At 45.1% G+C, this 15,718-nt stretch overlaps 1 protein-coding gene and 1 pseudogene across 1 annotated transcript in view; both read right to left on the bottom strand.

The window, feature by feature from the left end:
• Positions 1 to 12,804, bottom strand: LOC120062180 (annotated as a pseudogene).
• LOC120062181 (histone-lysine N-methyltransferase, H3 lysine-36 specific-like) overlaps positions 10,395 to 15,718 on the bottom strand; it is a 19,617-nt gene continuing 14,293 nt past the window's right edge. Inside the window, exon 13 of the mRNA XM_039011986.1 lies at positions 10,395 to 15,042. Within this exon, the coding sequence (XP_038867914.1) occupies positions 14,315 to 15,042 (728 nt within the window). The 3' untranslated portion in view covers positions 10,395 to 14,314. The remainder of the gene's footprint in view (positions 15,043 to 15,718) is intronic.

Raw genomic sequence — 15,718 nt, forward strand, 5'->3', positions numbered from 1 at the left:
AGGAGAGGAGAGGGTAGGGGGTACAGGGCTGGGAGGAGAGGGTAGGGTAGAGGGTGAGAGGAGAGGGTATAGGGGTGGGATGAGAGAGTGGAGGGTATACTGTAGGTCGGGGCGAGCATAGAGTATGGGGTTGTCCCTATCACTGTCCCAGCTCCAGGAAGTTGGCCATGGGGTCGTCTCCATCACTATCCCAGCTCCAGGAAGTTGGCCATGGGGTCGTCTCCATCACTATCCCAGCTCCAGGAAGTTGGCCATGGGGTCGTCTCCATCACTGTTCCAGCTCCAGAAAGTTGGCCATGGGGTCGTCTTCCCTGGAGCGTTTCATCCTGAAGGCCTCCATCTCCTCCTCCATGGGCTCCTTGATCTCCTGCAGGCTGTTGTACTTCCTCTTCCTCTCATCCACCTTCATCTCCTCTACCTGCTTCAGACGCACGTCCTCTGCAGGCAGAACCTGCGGAGAGAGAGAGAGAGAGGGGAGCGAGCGAGCGAGGGGGGAGCGAGAGCAGGAGAGAATGCGAGAGAGGGAGAGAGTGAAAGCGAGAGAGAGGAAGGGGGAGGGCGAGAGAGGGAGGAAGGGGGAGGGCGAGAGAGGGAGAAAGGGAGGGTGAGCGAGAGAGGGCGAGAGAGGAAGGGGGCGGGCGAGAGAGGGAGAGAGTGAAAGCGAGAGGGAGGGTGAGCGAGAGGGAGGGAGAGCGAGTGGGAGGGCGAGCGAGAGAGAGAGAGGGAGGGCGAGAGAGAGAGAGGGAGGGCGGGCGAGAGAGAGGGAGGGCGGGCGAGAGAGAGCGAGAGAGGGAGGGTGAGACAGAGAGAGGGAGGGTGAGAGAGAGAGGGAGGGAGAGTGAGAGGGAGGGTGGGTGAACGAGAGAGAGGGAGGGTGGGTGAGTGAGGGAGGGTGAGCGAAAGAGAGGCAGGGAGGGCGAGCGAGAGGGAGGGTGAGCGGGAGGGCGAGCGAGAGAGGGAGGGCGAACGGGAGGGCGAGCGAGCGAGAGAGGGAGGGTGAGCGAGAGAGAGAGAGGGAGCGAGAAGAGAGAGGGAGCGAGAAGAGAGAGAGGGAGCGAGAAGAGAGAGGGAGGGCGAGCGAGAGGTAGAGCGAGGTAGAGCGAGAGCGAGGGAGGGCGAGAGCGAGCGACAGGGAGGGAGGGCGAGAGCGAGCGAGAGGGAGGGCGAGAGCGAGCGAGAGGGAGGGCGAGAGCGAGCGAGAGGGAGGGCGAGAGCGAGCGAGAGGGAGGGCGAGAGCGAGCGAGAGAGAGGGCGAGCGAGAGAGAGGGCGAGCGAGAGAGAGGGCGAGCGAGAGAGAGGGCGAGCGAGAGAGAGGGCGAGCGAGAGAGAGGGTGAGTGAGAGAAAGCGAGAGAGAGGGTGAGCGAGAGCGAGAGGGTGAGCGAGAGCGGGAGGGCGAGAGAGAGAGGGAGGGCGAGAGAGAGAGGGAGGGCGAGAGAGAGAGGGCGAGCGAGAGAGAGGGCGAGCGAGAGAGAGGGCGAGCGAGAGAGAGGGCGAGCGAGAGAGAGGGCGAGCGAGAGAGAGGGCGAGCGAGAGAGAGGGCGAGCGAGAGAGAGCGAGAGAGAGAGAGAGCGAGAGAGAGAGAGAGCGAGAGAGAGAGAGCGCGAGAGAGAGAGAGAGGTGGGGCTTCAAGAGGCCGAGCGAGAGAGAGAGAGAGGGCGAGCGAGAGAGAGAGAGAGAGGGCGAGCGAGAGAGAGAGAGAGAGGGCGAGCGAGCGAGAGAGAGGGCGAGCGAGAGAGAGAGAGAGAGGGCGAGAGAGAGAGAGAGAGGGCGAGCGAGAGAGAGAGAGAGGGCGAGCGAGAGAGAGAGAGAGAGGGCGAGCGAGAGAGAGAGAGAGGGTGAGCGAGAGAGAGAGAGAGGGTGAGCGAGAGAGAGAGAGAGAGGGTGAGCGAGAGAGAGAGAGAGAGGGTGAGAGAGAGAGAGTGAGCGAGCCGGGGAGAGAGAGAGAGCGAGCGAGCCGGGGAGAGAGAGAGAGAGCGAGCGAGCCGGGGAGAGAGAGAGAGAGCGAGCGAGCCGGGGAGAGAGAGAGAGAGCGAGCGAGCCGGGGAGAGAGAGAGAGAGCGAGCGAGCCGGGGAGAGAGAGAGAGAGCGAGCGAGCGAGCCGGGGAGAGAGAGAGAGAGCGAGCGAGCGAGCCGGGGAAAGAGAGAGAGAGCGAGCGAGCCGGGGAGAGAGAGAGAGAGCGAGCGAGCCGGGGAGAGAGAGAGAGAGCGAGCGAGCGAGCCGGGGAGAGAGAGAGAGAGCGAGCGAGCCGGGGAGAGAGAGAGAGAGAGAGCGAGCCGGGGAGAGAGAGAGAGAGAGAGCGAGCCGGGGAGAGAGAGAGAGAGAGAGCGAGCCGGGGAGAGAGAGAGAGAGAGCGAGCGAGCCGGGGAGAGAGAGAGAGAGCGAGCGAGCCGGGGAGAGAGAGAGAGAGCGAGCGAGCCGGGGAGAGAGAGAGAGAGCGAGCGAGCCGGGGAGAGAGAGAGAGAGAGAGCGAGCGAGCCGGGGAGAGAGAGAGAGAGCGAGCGAGCGAGCCGGGGAGAGAGAGAGAGAGCGAGCGAGCGAGCCGGGGAGAGAGAGAGAGAGCGAGCGAGCGAGCCGGGGAGAGAGAGAGAGAGCGAGCGAGCGAGCCGGGGAGAGAGAGAGAGAGCGAGCGAGCCGGGGAGAGAGAGAGAGAGCGAGCGAGCGAGCCGGGGAGAGAGAGAGAGAGCGAGCGAGCGAGCCGGGGAGAGAGAGAGAGAGCGAGCGAGCCGGGGAGAGAGAGAGAGAGCGAGCGAGCCGGGGAGAGAGAGAGAGCCGGGGAGAGAGAGAGCAAGAGAGAGAGAGGGAGGTTTTGGGGTGAGATATAGTCAGGTAGGAATACACGCAGGTCAAGGGGTCTGACTACCTAATATCATGTACATGAACACATAGGCATGCACGCAAATCAAAGTTCACCTAGTTCAGTTTCTGTTTCTTCTTCTCCACCTCATCCGAGTCGCTGCTGGCTGAGCCCTGCTTCTTCTTCTGCTTCTTCTTTTCTTTTAACGTCTTCCAGTAGAGTCTTCGGCTCCTCCTCCTCAAATGGAACACAGGCTGAGGAGCTCTATACGGGGAGACACCTGTCAATCATCTCATCCCCCACAAAAAACAGTGTTGATAATCGGCTCAAACATGACTGATGAATAGTAGAATACGGAGCGTAGTTTTGATGCCAGCCTCTCCGGTGCAGTAGCTCTGTTTGACCATGGAGTGGCAGCACTTGAAGCCCCAGCAGTTCTCTCTCCATTATGACCCCCAGATACACTGCAAGGCAAAAAAAAAAAAAAACAGAAACCACTTTAAGTATGCTTATCTGAATAGATGCTACTGTACAGTATTAATACTGTCCTTTACTATTTTTATTTTTAGACTTGGAAAAGTTCTTGCAGACTGAAATTGTTATTCTAAAACACCAGCACTATGCTCCTCCACGAGGGGGCTGTTCAAGAACACTCCAAAAGGTTCCTGTCTAACCGGAGACCGTTCTGACTGTGCTCCTCCACGAGGGGGCTGTTCAAGAACACTCCAAAAGGTTCCTGTCTAACCGGAGACCGTTCTGACTCTGCTCCTCCACAAGGGGGCTGTTCAAGAACACTCCAAAAGGTTCCTGTCTAACCGGAGACCGTTCTGACTGTGCTCCTCCACGAGGGGGCTGCACTCCAAAGGTTCCTGTCTAACTGCAGACCGTTCTGACTGTGCTCATCTCTACGGGGTTAGTCGGTTCTGGACGCCTCACCGCGTGGTTCTGGAGGAGTACGTCCTCTTCGTATTTGGAGCGTGCCACAGCCTTCTCCGGTCCCTTCAGCACGGCACCGTGACGACTGTACTCCACGTAGTTCTCAGTCTTGGCCAGCAGCAGCTCTCTGGGGGGGGCGTCCAGGTGCTCCTCACCCCCGTACTGAGACACAGCACACACAGGAATAACAGCTATTCAGTAGGACACTCAACCAACAAGAATGAAACAGTTATTCAGTTATACCATTAACTAATGTATGACAGGGTTGGGGGGGTCAATTCAAAGTGAATAATTTACATTGTTGAAATTCAAATTGAATTCAATCTTTAAGTTATGGATTTGGAATATAAATTAGACTTGTTTGAGTTTGAATATTAAAAACATTTCATCTTTGGAATTGAAATGCAATATTTGTACATTTCCCAGTTAAAAGGAATGAATGAAATGGACGGCAGGATTTTAAAAAAAAATATTTCAACTTGTATTTCTATTTTTCTACTATGGCTAGGCTGTCTAAACAGTGACTGAACCGTGAGGGAATTGAATTTCTGGAATCGTTTGGGATAATATTGAATTGGGAACTGAATTCTTGGAATTTTACCTAACATTGTAATTGAGAGATTGAATTCATAGACTGACCTGGAATTAGAATGGAATTAAATATAATTTTACAGGGAGAGGGAACTGAATTAGAATGGAATTAAATATAATTTTACAGGGCGAGGGAACTGAATTGGTGGAATTAAATGTAAATTTTACAGGGCGAGGGAACTGAATTGGTGGAATTAAATATACATTTTACAGGGCGAGGGAACTGAATTGGTGGAATTAAATATACATTTTACAGGGCGAGGGAACTGAATTGGTGGAATTAAATATACATTTTACAGGGCGAGGGAACTGAATTGGTGGAATTAAATATAAATTTTACAGGGCGAGGGAACTGAATTGGTGGAATTAAATATACATTTTACAGGGCGAGGGAACTGAATTGGTGGAATTAAATATAATTTTACAGGGCGAGGGAACTGAATTGGTGGAATTAATCCAAACCCTGCTGTATGAGGAATTTCAACAACAACCGCTTAATTGCAGAGCGCCAAATTTAAAAAAAATTGCTAAGAATATTTATATTCATGAAATCACAAGTGCAATATAGCAAAACACAGCTTAGCTTGTTGTTAATCCACCTATCGTGTCAGATTTTGAAAAAAATGCTTAACAGGGAAAGCAATCCGAGTTTATCGATCACTAGACAAAACATTAAGAACACCTAGCAGCCATGTAGATTGGTCACGAAAGCCAGAAAAGCAATACAATTAATTGCTTACCTTTGATGATCTTCGGATGTTTGCACTCACGAGACTCCCAGTTACACAATAAATGTTCCTTTTGTTCATAAAGATTTTTTTTATATAAAAAAAAATCCATTTGTTTGGAGCGTTATGTTCAGTATTCCACAGCCTTAGGCAAGTCATCAAGGCTTGACGAAAATTCCATATAGTATCCGTAAAGGTCGTAGAAACATGTCAAACGTTTTTAATCAATCCTCAGGTTGTTTTTAACATCAATAAATCGATAATATTTCAACCGGACTGTAAACTATTCAATCCTGGAGAGAAAGAAAATGTCGAGCAACCAGTGTCGCGCACAAGAACTAATGGAGGTACATCCGTCTATCCACTGACGCGTTTTGATAAATCTCGCTTATTTTCCCCCCAAAAAGCTTGAAACTATGTCTAAAGACTGTTCACACCCAGAGGAAGCCACAGGAAAAGGAATCTGGTTGATATCCCTTTAAATGGACGAAAGGCAGGCAATGGAACATTGATTTTTCAAAATAGAAGTCACTTCCGGGTTGGATTTCCTCAGGTTTTCGCCTGCAAAATCAGTTCTGTTATACTCACAGACAATATTTTGACAGTTTTGGAAACTTTAGAGTGTTTTCTATCCTACTCTGTCAATTATATGCATATTCTAGCATCTGGACCTGAGAAATAGGCAGCTTACAATGGGAACGTTATGTTTCCAAACATAAAAATTCTGCCCCCTAGCTTCAAGAGGCGTTGACTGGAAATCTATGGGAACAGCTAGCATGACGCTAGTTAGCATTGGTTCTCTAAACTAACTCTAGACTTCCTTCATAGTGGACACAGAGACATAAAAATGGTATCCACGTGTTCATCTGACTCTTGGGAAGGCTTCATTGCCAAAATCCTGAAGTATCACTTTAAGACATTGTCAAGGTTGTGCCTATAAAAATCGAGAAAATTAACAATTAAGGAAGAATCTTACACTTCTCAAACCCTGGTCTGGTCTGCTGAGTATGCTTCCCAAGCGTTCCCGGAAGTCTTGCGATGTTGAGTCTCTGTGTTTAGAAAGTCTGTGATATGAATCAGAAAGAAAACCCAGTTGGGTTGTGGGCAGGAAAGAGAAACTGACTCACGCTGTGTCTGGGCCATGGTCACGGTGTCTCCAGGGCAACGTGCAAAGTTGTCTCCTGCGAACCCCTCACTGCCAAATAAACACGATGGAGAAGGAGACACATTTAGGAACACAGGCGATCTCAGTGACGGCAAAGCATTCTCTCACACACACACACACACACACACACACACACACGTCACAAAGACACAGTGAAAGAAAAGATAAGCACTGTCACGTCAGCATTCATGTATTTAGTGATTTGGAACATGTAAATTACAAAATCATAACATGTGGTTTAAGACTCATGATATGTAATTAGAGATTCATGACGTTACAGACTGTTAAGGAACAGTAACCTGCTCTTCAGACACTATGTCAGTGTTCCGATAGGTGTTTTCTAATGTAGTTTACAGACCATTAGTTAAATAGTGCTGAGCGATTAGTACTTGTTGAGGTCGGTTTTAATAATCACGTTTTTTCCCCTTCGATTTCTCACATTAAATGCACTATGCATTGTGGGTTGAATGCTCTAACACAGAATAAAACTATTAATACAAGTCCCATGATGGTAGTGACTGCCCATTACTACTTATCAGTTATTAACCATAATTTACTCACATTAATAAAATATTTAATTACATTGGTTTTATTTGATGACTTTATTATTTACTTCCTCGTAGCATTGAGATCACAAAAAAACCCGAAATGGAATTCAAATAGCTAAACCAATTTTGGTTAAATCCTTTAAAAAAAATGTTTTTAACGAAAAATAACCTGTGTTGGTTAGTCGCTCAACACTATAGTTAAAGGAACCGTAACCTACTCTTCAGTGTTCTGGTAGGGGTTCTCTCTCATGGCTCGTGTCTTGTAGTAGACCGAGTCTGGGATATAGATTTCTCAAGTACTACGGGTCACAAAAGTACACAAATGCATAAGTTAAATACTTCTTCATCAAAACTTGTCATCATTACAAATGTGTAGCTTCTATGGGTGATGAGCGGGAGAACAGATTGAGATGCCTAATGTAGCATGGCTCACAAAACACCTTCAATGTGTATGACTGGACTCACTTTAGCGATGTCTTCTCTGATACGCAGGTACAGTTGAAGTCGGAAGTTTACATACACTTAGGTTGGAGTATTTAAAACTCATTTTTCAACCACTCCACAAATTTCTTAACAAACAATAGTTTTGGCAAGTCGGTTAGGACATCTACTTTGTGCATGACACAAGTCATTTTTCCAACAATTGTTTACAGACAGATTATTTCACTTATAATTCACTGTATCACAAATCCAGTGGGTCAGAAGTTTACATACATTAAGTTGACTGTGCCTTTAAACAGCTTGGGAAATTCCAGAAAATGATGTCATGGCTTTAGAAGCTTCTGATAATTAGCCTAACATCATTTGAGTCAATTGGAGGTGTACCTGTGGATGTATTTCAAGGCCTACCTTCAAACTCAGTGCCTCTTTGCCTGACATCATGGGAAAACCAAAATAAATCAGCCAAGACCTCAGAAAATAAAATTGTAGAACTCCACAAGTCTGGTTCATCCTTGGGAGCAGTTTCCAAACGCCTGAAGGTACCACGTTCATCTGTACAAACAATAGTACGCAAGTATAAACACCATGGGACCACGCAGCCGTCATACCCCTCAGGAAGGAGACGCGTTCTGTCTCCTAGAGATGAACATACTTTGCTACGAAAAGTGCAAATCAATCCCAGAACAACAGCAAAGGACCTTGTAAAGATGCTGGAGGAAACAGTAAAACGAGTCCTATATCGACATAACCTGAAAGGCCGCTCAGCCAGGAAGCAGCCACTGCTCCAAAACCGCCATAAAAAAGCCAGACTACGGTTTGCAACAGCACATGGGGACAAAGATCGTACTTTTTGGAGAAATGTCCTCTGGTCTGATGAAACAAAAATATAACTGTTTGGCCATAATGAACATCGTTATGTTTGGAGGAAAAAGAGGGAGGCTTGCAAGCCGAAGAACACCATCCCAACCGTGAAGCACAGGGGTGGCAGCATCATGTTGTGGGGGTGCTTTGCTGCAGGAGGGACTGGTGCACTTCACAAAATAGATGGCATCATGAGGAAGGAAAATGATGTGGATATTTTGAAGCAACATCTCAAGACATCAGTCAGGAAGGTAAAGCTTGGTCGCAAATGGGTCTTCCAAATGGACAATGACCCCAAGCATACTTCCAAAGTTGTGGAACAATGGCTTAAAGACAACAAAGTCAAGGTATTGATCCTATAGAACATTTGTGGGCAGAACTGAAAAAGCGTGTGCGAGCAACGAGGCCTACAAACCTGACTCAGTTACACCAGCTCTGTCAGGAGGAATGGGCCAAAATTCACCCAACTTATTGTGGGAAGCTTGTGGAAGGCTACCCAAAACATTTGACCCAAGCTAAACAATTTAAAAGGCAATGCTACCAAATACTAATTGAGTGTATGTAAACTTCTGACCCACTGGGAATGTGATGAAAGAAATAAAAGCTGAAATAAATCTATTACTATTATTCTGACGTTTCACATTCTTAAAATAAAGTGGTGATCCTAACTGACCTAACACAGGGAATTTTTACTAGGATTAATTGTCAGGAATTGTGAAAAACTGAGTTTAAATGTATTTGGCTAAGGTGTATGTAAACGTCCAACTTCAACTGTAACATGTATGACTGGACTCAGCTTAGCGATGTCTTCTCTGATATGCAGGAGGTGTTCAGAACAAGGTTAAGGGTAGAGAAAGCTTGTTGGACACTAAGAAAGCTTTGTTGTAGAGCATTTAACACAGAATTAGCAGAGGGGGCAGCTGAGTATAAGACTGTATCATCTGCATATAAATGGATGAGAGAGAGCTTCCTACTGCTTGAGCTATATTGTTGATGTAAATTGAGAAGAGTGTGGGGCCTAGGATTGAGCCTTGGGGTACTCCCTTGGTGACAGGCAGTGGCTGAGACAGCAGATTTTCTGACTTTATACACTGCACTGTTTGGGAGAGGTAGTTAGCAAACCAGGCCAAAGACCCCTCAGAGACACCATTACTCCTTAGCCGGCCCACAAGAATGGAATGGTCTACTGTATTAAAAGCTTCGGCCAAGTCAATAAAAAGAGGAAACCAAGTCTAGATTTAACTTAAGCCTGCAGCTTTGATATGTGCTGAGATAAGGACAGTGCACCGTCTTGCCATACTCCCAAGTACGTGTATGATGTGACTACCTCAAGCTCTAAACCCACATAGCTGGATGAGTCACCTAGCTACCATTAAACGAATACGTGGATTTCATTAAGTGCTACATATCCTTGTAGGGATATGTGGTTGATGGTGGAACTAGCTGGCTTGAAGTTATTGACAAAAACTAAAAGGTTATTGGCAGGCTGGTTAGCTAACTTTGGCGACGAAGGTATGACGACAAAACTAGACCGTACAACTCACTCTAGATAAAATGCATGTTTTGCTTACCTTGACAGGATCACCAAAATTAGAGAACTTTAGAGACCTAGACTAGATTTCCTGGCTATCGACTTGTGTTTCCAACATGAACGTCCCTATTTCACAAACCAGGAAGTGACGTCATATTAATTTCAACTTCAGGCAGACAGAAAGCGGAAGAGAGTCCCAACTCGGCGCAAAATCGGTCTCCCTCCATCAGTTGGCGTTTTTTCGTTGTTTCGCCCACCATGCAAGGGTTTTTGTACGGAGGTAGAATTAGGTCAACAACAAAAAAAATCTGGATTATTTGCTACGTAAGGTTTATTTGATCGAATAGAAGTTTCGTAAGGCTTAAGTTCTTACGAGTGTATTGATATAAGTAGGACACGTGACATCCCGGCAACTTTGATAAAAAACACTTTATATCGGCGTTGTCTGGATGGCTATGCATATTCATGTCATTAGGCTCGTGGGATAGCGTATGTCGCCATTGAATACAGGCAGTTGACGTCAACAACCCTCATCAAATATTCATTAAAAAAAGGAGACAGCGCTTTGTGGACAACAACTCCCATTGTTAGGGCGGAGAGACATGTATCTTGTCAGTATATCCATACTCTTTGCATATGACTTCACCAAACCGTTGCGGTTGCGCTGAGCCAGATAGTTGTATGAAGTGTTCGCCACGGAGTCGAAAGTTTATAATGACACATTTGTCCTTTTAATAATAATTAATTTAATATTTTAAAAATAAGTAAATCAGCAAATATTTTCAGCTTATCTGCTTTTCATTTTTCAAAAGGGAAGAAAAAGTGAGCCTTAAAAAAATTACAAAAACAAAATGTTCTATTGTGAAACTTTACTTACAATATTTTTTATACACAACGGAGTACAGTTCAGTTCATGAGTCTTCTCAACATGGCAGCAATAAACATATCCCCTGTTTCTTCAGAAAATCAATTTCTGTGTTTCATCTCTCTAAAAAAAAAAAAAAAACAGGAGGGGCCAGAGAACTCTTCGAAGTAGACCCGTTGGCAAACATCATCATCACAAAACGGAAAGAAAAAAAAAAAGGCAAAAAAAATTATATAGGTTTGATACATACAAAAAACTAGCCAACCAAAACATATATATATATATTTCTCTGCCTGGATGTCAAGTCAAGAGTGAGGCAGAAATATTTGTTGACACATTATTAGGCAAGCCATGTAAAAATGGTAGTGCTTCTGTTAGGGAATTCAGTACATCATTTTGTCATTTAGTTGGTGTTGGACCCAATTGATTGTTTTAAAAGGCTGAATATTCAGGATTTTAAGGCCAATTGTCCAGTGATTCTCATGTTGACATTCTAAATTCTAAACATCAATTTAACCAAATTGTAAAATTCATGAAAATGTTCTAATTTCATTTAAAAAGCATTAGATGAGACTCATGGGAAGGTTTGTTATTTCATGGAATTTAACCATAACCAGCAACCAAACAGAATGGACCCGTGTGTTTTGTGCGTTGGAAGTGTGCTGCTACATGTTTGAATGCAGAACATATACAGCAGAACATTACACAAAATGTATGAACTGAAGGTCTCGGAACAACCTTTCTAGAATGTGGAGAAGTTTCAGAATGCTTCACAGCTTCATTGTGATGATAAACCATCTTGTTGGAAAAGCTGCCCGATGAATCAACATTAGTTATGACAGAAAACATGAGACATTCTGCTTGGCTCTTCAGTTAACCAACAGAGATGATAAACCATGTATTTTAGTGATGCAGACAACCAGCCTTCCAGTGAGACGATGCAGTCTATATACTAAGGGGTTTGTGTTAAAATGTTTACAGCACCACAACAGTCAATTCAGAAGTATAAAATTCTACTTTTTAAAACTCAAAAACACTGTTCTTTAGGCCATGAGACAATACATGACAAGTATCGCTTGATTCTACAACAGCAGACAAGTGCGTGCACTCAAACATACACCACGTTGACTCACGATATAAACTTTCGCATCATCTCCCAAACAGACAACACATTTTTCTGCCAGATGTGATCATTGAATGACCTATGATGATGGAGCATGGTGATGGAATCAAAGAACTAGAATTTGTTCTAATTCTGTGGATGGAACGGTAACCTAAAGCCATAAAGTAAGGTCAAAACATTGATGTACACACAACTAACAGGAGTGATGTTCTGAATTCTTGGAATGTTTCTGTTTGTCCAGCCATAACCATCTTAACATAATGAACAATCTGGGATCTTAATTATGGATTGAGAGTTTTATCATCATAATCTTTCGCTGTAGACAAAAAGTGTTTTCTTTACCGTTTACAAGAGATGCACTTTAGATTTCAAGATTGGGTTGATTTGTAACACAGTTATATATCCAAACCAGAAGTTGGTTATGCCGTTTTATAATCAGTGATCATTGAGAGCATATCGTTCATTATTCTTGATAACTGGTGTCAGGGAAATTGCAAGATTATGTTATAATGCTTGTATTCCATTATAATGGTTGTTTAATTCGACAGAATAGAGTGTTCTGTGAACTATTGTGTGTGTGTTCTACTGAGGGCCTCTATGAGATAACACTGACGGAGGAGATTTACGATGTCTTTGGGTGATAAAACCTAAACAGCATTCCAGATAACATGAGTTAATGTTTGTGCTCTATACCGTATCAGGAAGAGATGGTTCCAGTTTGGAGTAGGAGGGCCAGACACTGGTCTATACAATGAAAACTGTTGACACAGCAGATGCTGTCTGCTATGTATTATAGATATCTTTCATACAAATCTTAACCTTGTGACCATTCTATGTATCTGTTGTTCGTCATATAGGTTGAAAGGGGTGTATCTTGGCAATAAAAAATCTTTGCACTTTTGTTTTATCACTCTCAATGGATCTTTAGAAATGGTGAATTGTTGAAAGTCATTGCAAAGCTCTTATTATTAAAGATGTAGTTTAAGTATAACTCTGACTTGTGTGATAAGTTTGTCTCTCCTCATTTGATAGACGCGATCATGACATGCAGGTTAAAATAACAAAACCAACTGTGATCCAACTATATTCATTTTGGGACAGGTCAAAATACACATGAAACGTTCATGGACAATAAGTTGGATAGCTGTTGTTAGCTAGTTTGTCCTGGAAGATGAACAGTGGGTTGTTATTTTACCTTCTCATGCATGTGTGTTCCCATTCTTAGGTGGTCCTTTGGAGAACCTTGACCCAGGTCATACAACAATTGTGTGTATCTCCATTCCGGCGTAAGTTATCTTTGATTAATATCTCCAGGTTTCTCCTTTCAAGCAAACATGTGGGGTTGTATCGTCATGTAAATCAATAAGGAGACAGGAGACGTGAGATTTACAGCGTGTCTCAAATAGAACCAAGTTCTATTTCAGCGTTTGGCATCAAAGACGTTAGTTGACGCGCGCAAGCAGTGTGGATGAAAATATTGAATTTGTACATTTATTTTGCAATGGTCACACACGCAACATGTCCGGTATAGTCAGGGTGTGGCTGAGTGAGGCTGCCGATCCTTTTTTGTTTTCCAATTGTAAAATAAAACAAAAATGTAAACTTTTAAGAGAAGAAAAACAGCACCAGTTACTAATAACATACGACAGATGGACCAGAGGCTGACCAGAGCAGATACTAATAACATATCAACAGATGGACCAGAGGCTGACCAGAGCAGATACTAATAACATACAACAGATGGACCAGAGGCTGACCAGAGCAGATACTAATAACATATCAACAGATGGACCAGAGGCTGACCAGAGCAGATACTAATAACATACGACAGATGGACCAGAGGCTGACCAGAGCAGATACTAATAACATACGACAGATGGACCAGAGGCTGACCAGAGCAGATACTAATAACATACGACAGATGGACCAGAGGCTGACCAGAGCAGATACTAATAACATACAACAGATGGACCAGAGGCTGACCAGAGCAGATACTAATAACATATCAACAGATGGACCAGAGGCTGACAAGAGCAGATACTAATAACATACAACAGATGGACCAGAGGCTGACCAGAGCAGATACTAATAACATATCAACAGATGGACCAGAGGCTGACCAGAGCAGATACTAATAACATACGACAGATGGACCAGAGGCTGACCAGAGCAGATACTAATAACATATCAACAGATGGACCAGAGGCTGACCAGAGCAGATACTAATAACATATCAACAGATGGACCAGAGGCTGACCAGAGCAGATACTAATAACATATCAACAGATGGACCAGAGGCTGACCAGAGCAGATACTAATAACATATCAACAGATGGACCAGAGGCTGACCAGAGCAGATACTAATAACATATCAACAGATGGACCAGAGGCTGACCAGAGCAGATACTAATAACATACAACAGATGGACCAGAGGCTGACCAGAGCAGATATTAATAACATATCAACAGATGGACCAGAGGCTGACCAGAGCAGTCCTCCCAGCCCTTTAGCACCAGTTTATATCCCACACTGTGCTATGCTGGGCATAGGAAGGCAATGCAGTGCAAACACAAAGGCAGCTTTGTATTTCGCTTGGCACCACCAGGACAATCTCTTTCTCATTGTCAGTCCATCAGAATGTCACTAGAGAGATGAGAGCTAGAGAAAAAGTATTTTCGTAGAGATGGAAGAAGGAATGGAAGACAAGGGGGAGGGATGTAAACAGAGTTCATTTCTCTTCATCCTCCACCCTTCCCCACTCCTCCTCCTCTACCTCCCCCTCATCGTCTGGCTCCTCCTCCATGTAGTCCCCCCAGGTGTCATACACATCTCCCCCTTCCTCCTCTCCTAGTCTGCCCTCATACTGCTCATCTTCCTCCTCAACTACCTCCATCGCCTCTCCTTCCTCCTCGTCCTCTTCTTCATCCTCCTCTGCATCCTCTTCTAATCCACCCACCTGTCCGTCTTCCAGCTCTCCATCCTCCTCCTCCTCTTTCACGTCCTTGTAGGAGGGGGGAGAAGGAAGGGAGAAGTGCAGTATTTGACTATCAGACATGTAGGGACTGCTAGGGGGTCCGTAGGAGGAGGTATTGGAGTTCTGGGAGGTGTTGAGGAACAAGCTCCCTGTAGGGGGCAGTAGCGAGTCCTGGGTCAGGTCTGGGGCAACTGTGGAGGGGATAGAACCAGCAGTGGTGGAACCAGGCCTGGGTGGGACCAGACCCAGGGGGTGGGGGAGAGGCATGCCCCCAGGAGGTACGTACTCCCTGATCTCCCCTGGTTCCAGGGGCTCGGGTCCACAGGGGTCGTGATCGTTGCAGGCGAGCCGCCCATCTATCTTAGAGATGAAGAGCAAGCCCTCACGGTGCTGCGTGCAAAAGGAGCTGGGACACATCTCACAGAAGGAGGCCGCCTCATGACCGCAGATGTCACACTGGTGCCAGGGGCACTCCCAACGGCCTTAGAGTAGACACAGAATCAGTGTTACAACAGAGATCATCAGACACATTCCTGTACCACAGATCCTTACACTCCTTCAGGAAACTCCAGCTTTGAGGCTTGAACAAAAAGCAAAAACTACTAAAATGACTTCTTTCCTTCTCCGATGTACTAAATCAACTACAAATAGACAATACAATAGGCCTATGGTTTCAAGCTCTGGTTGATTTCAGATTTAATGATATTGAATTGTGTTTGGTTGTCAAAGCAACCAAATATGAACATTTGAAGGAGATGCATCTTCTGTTTGTATAATTCCATCTGTGCCACTGACAGTCTGGCTTTAATTCCAGTTGGTCTCCAAATTAATAAATGATATGTTGGATTCACGTTTCCATCTCAACCAAAAATCAAAGTTGAAAGAATTAAAGGCCAGACTAAAATCAGTGGTACAGATGGAACTATCCAAGCAGAAGAGACATGTCCTTCAAAATGTTGATATTTGGTTGCGTTGACAACTCAACACATTTCCAGATTATATGTTGGATTCATGTCTCCAACTCAATCATGAATGGGATTAAGCCAGCGGCTCAGATAAAACTTTCCAAAACGTAGATATATGTCCTTTAAAATGTTGATATTTGGTTGCATTGTCAACCAAACACAATTCAATATTAGTTAAAGACATGCTCCGGTA

Source organism: Salvelinus namaycush, chromosome 17 (assembly GCF_016432855.1).
Source record: "Salvelinus namaycush isolate Seneca chromosome 17, SaNama_1.0, whole genome shotgun sequence".
Classification (NCBI taxonomy): Eukaryota; Metazoa; Chordata; class Actinopteri; order Salmoniformes; family Salmonidae; genus Salvelinus; species Salvelinus namaycush.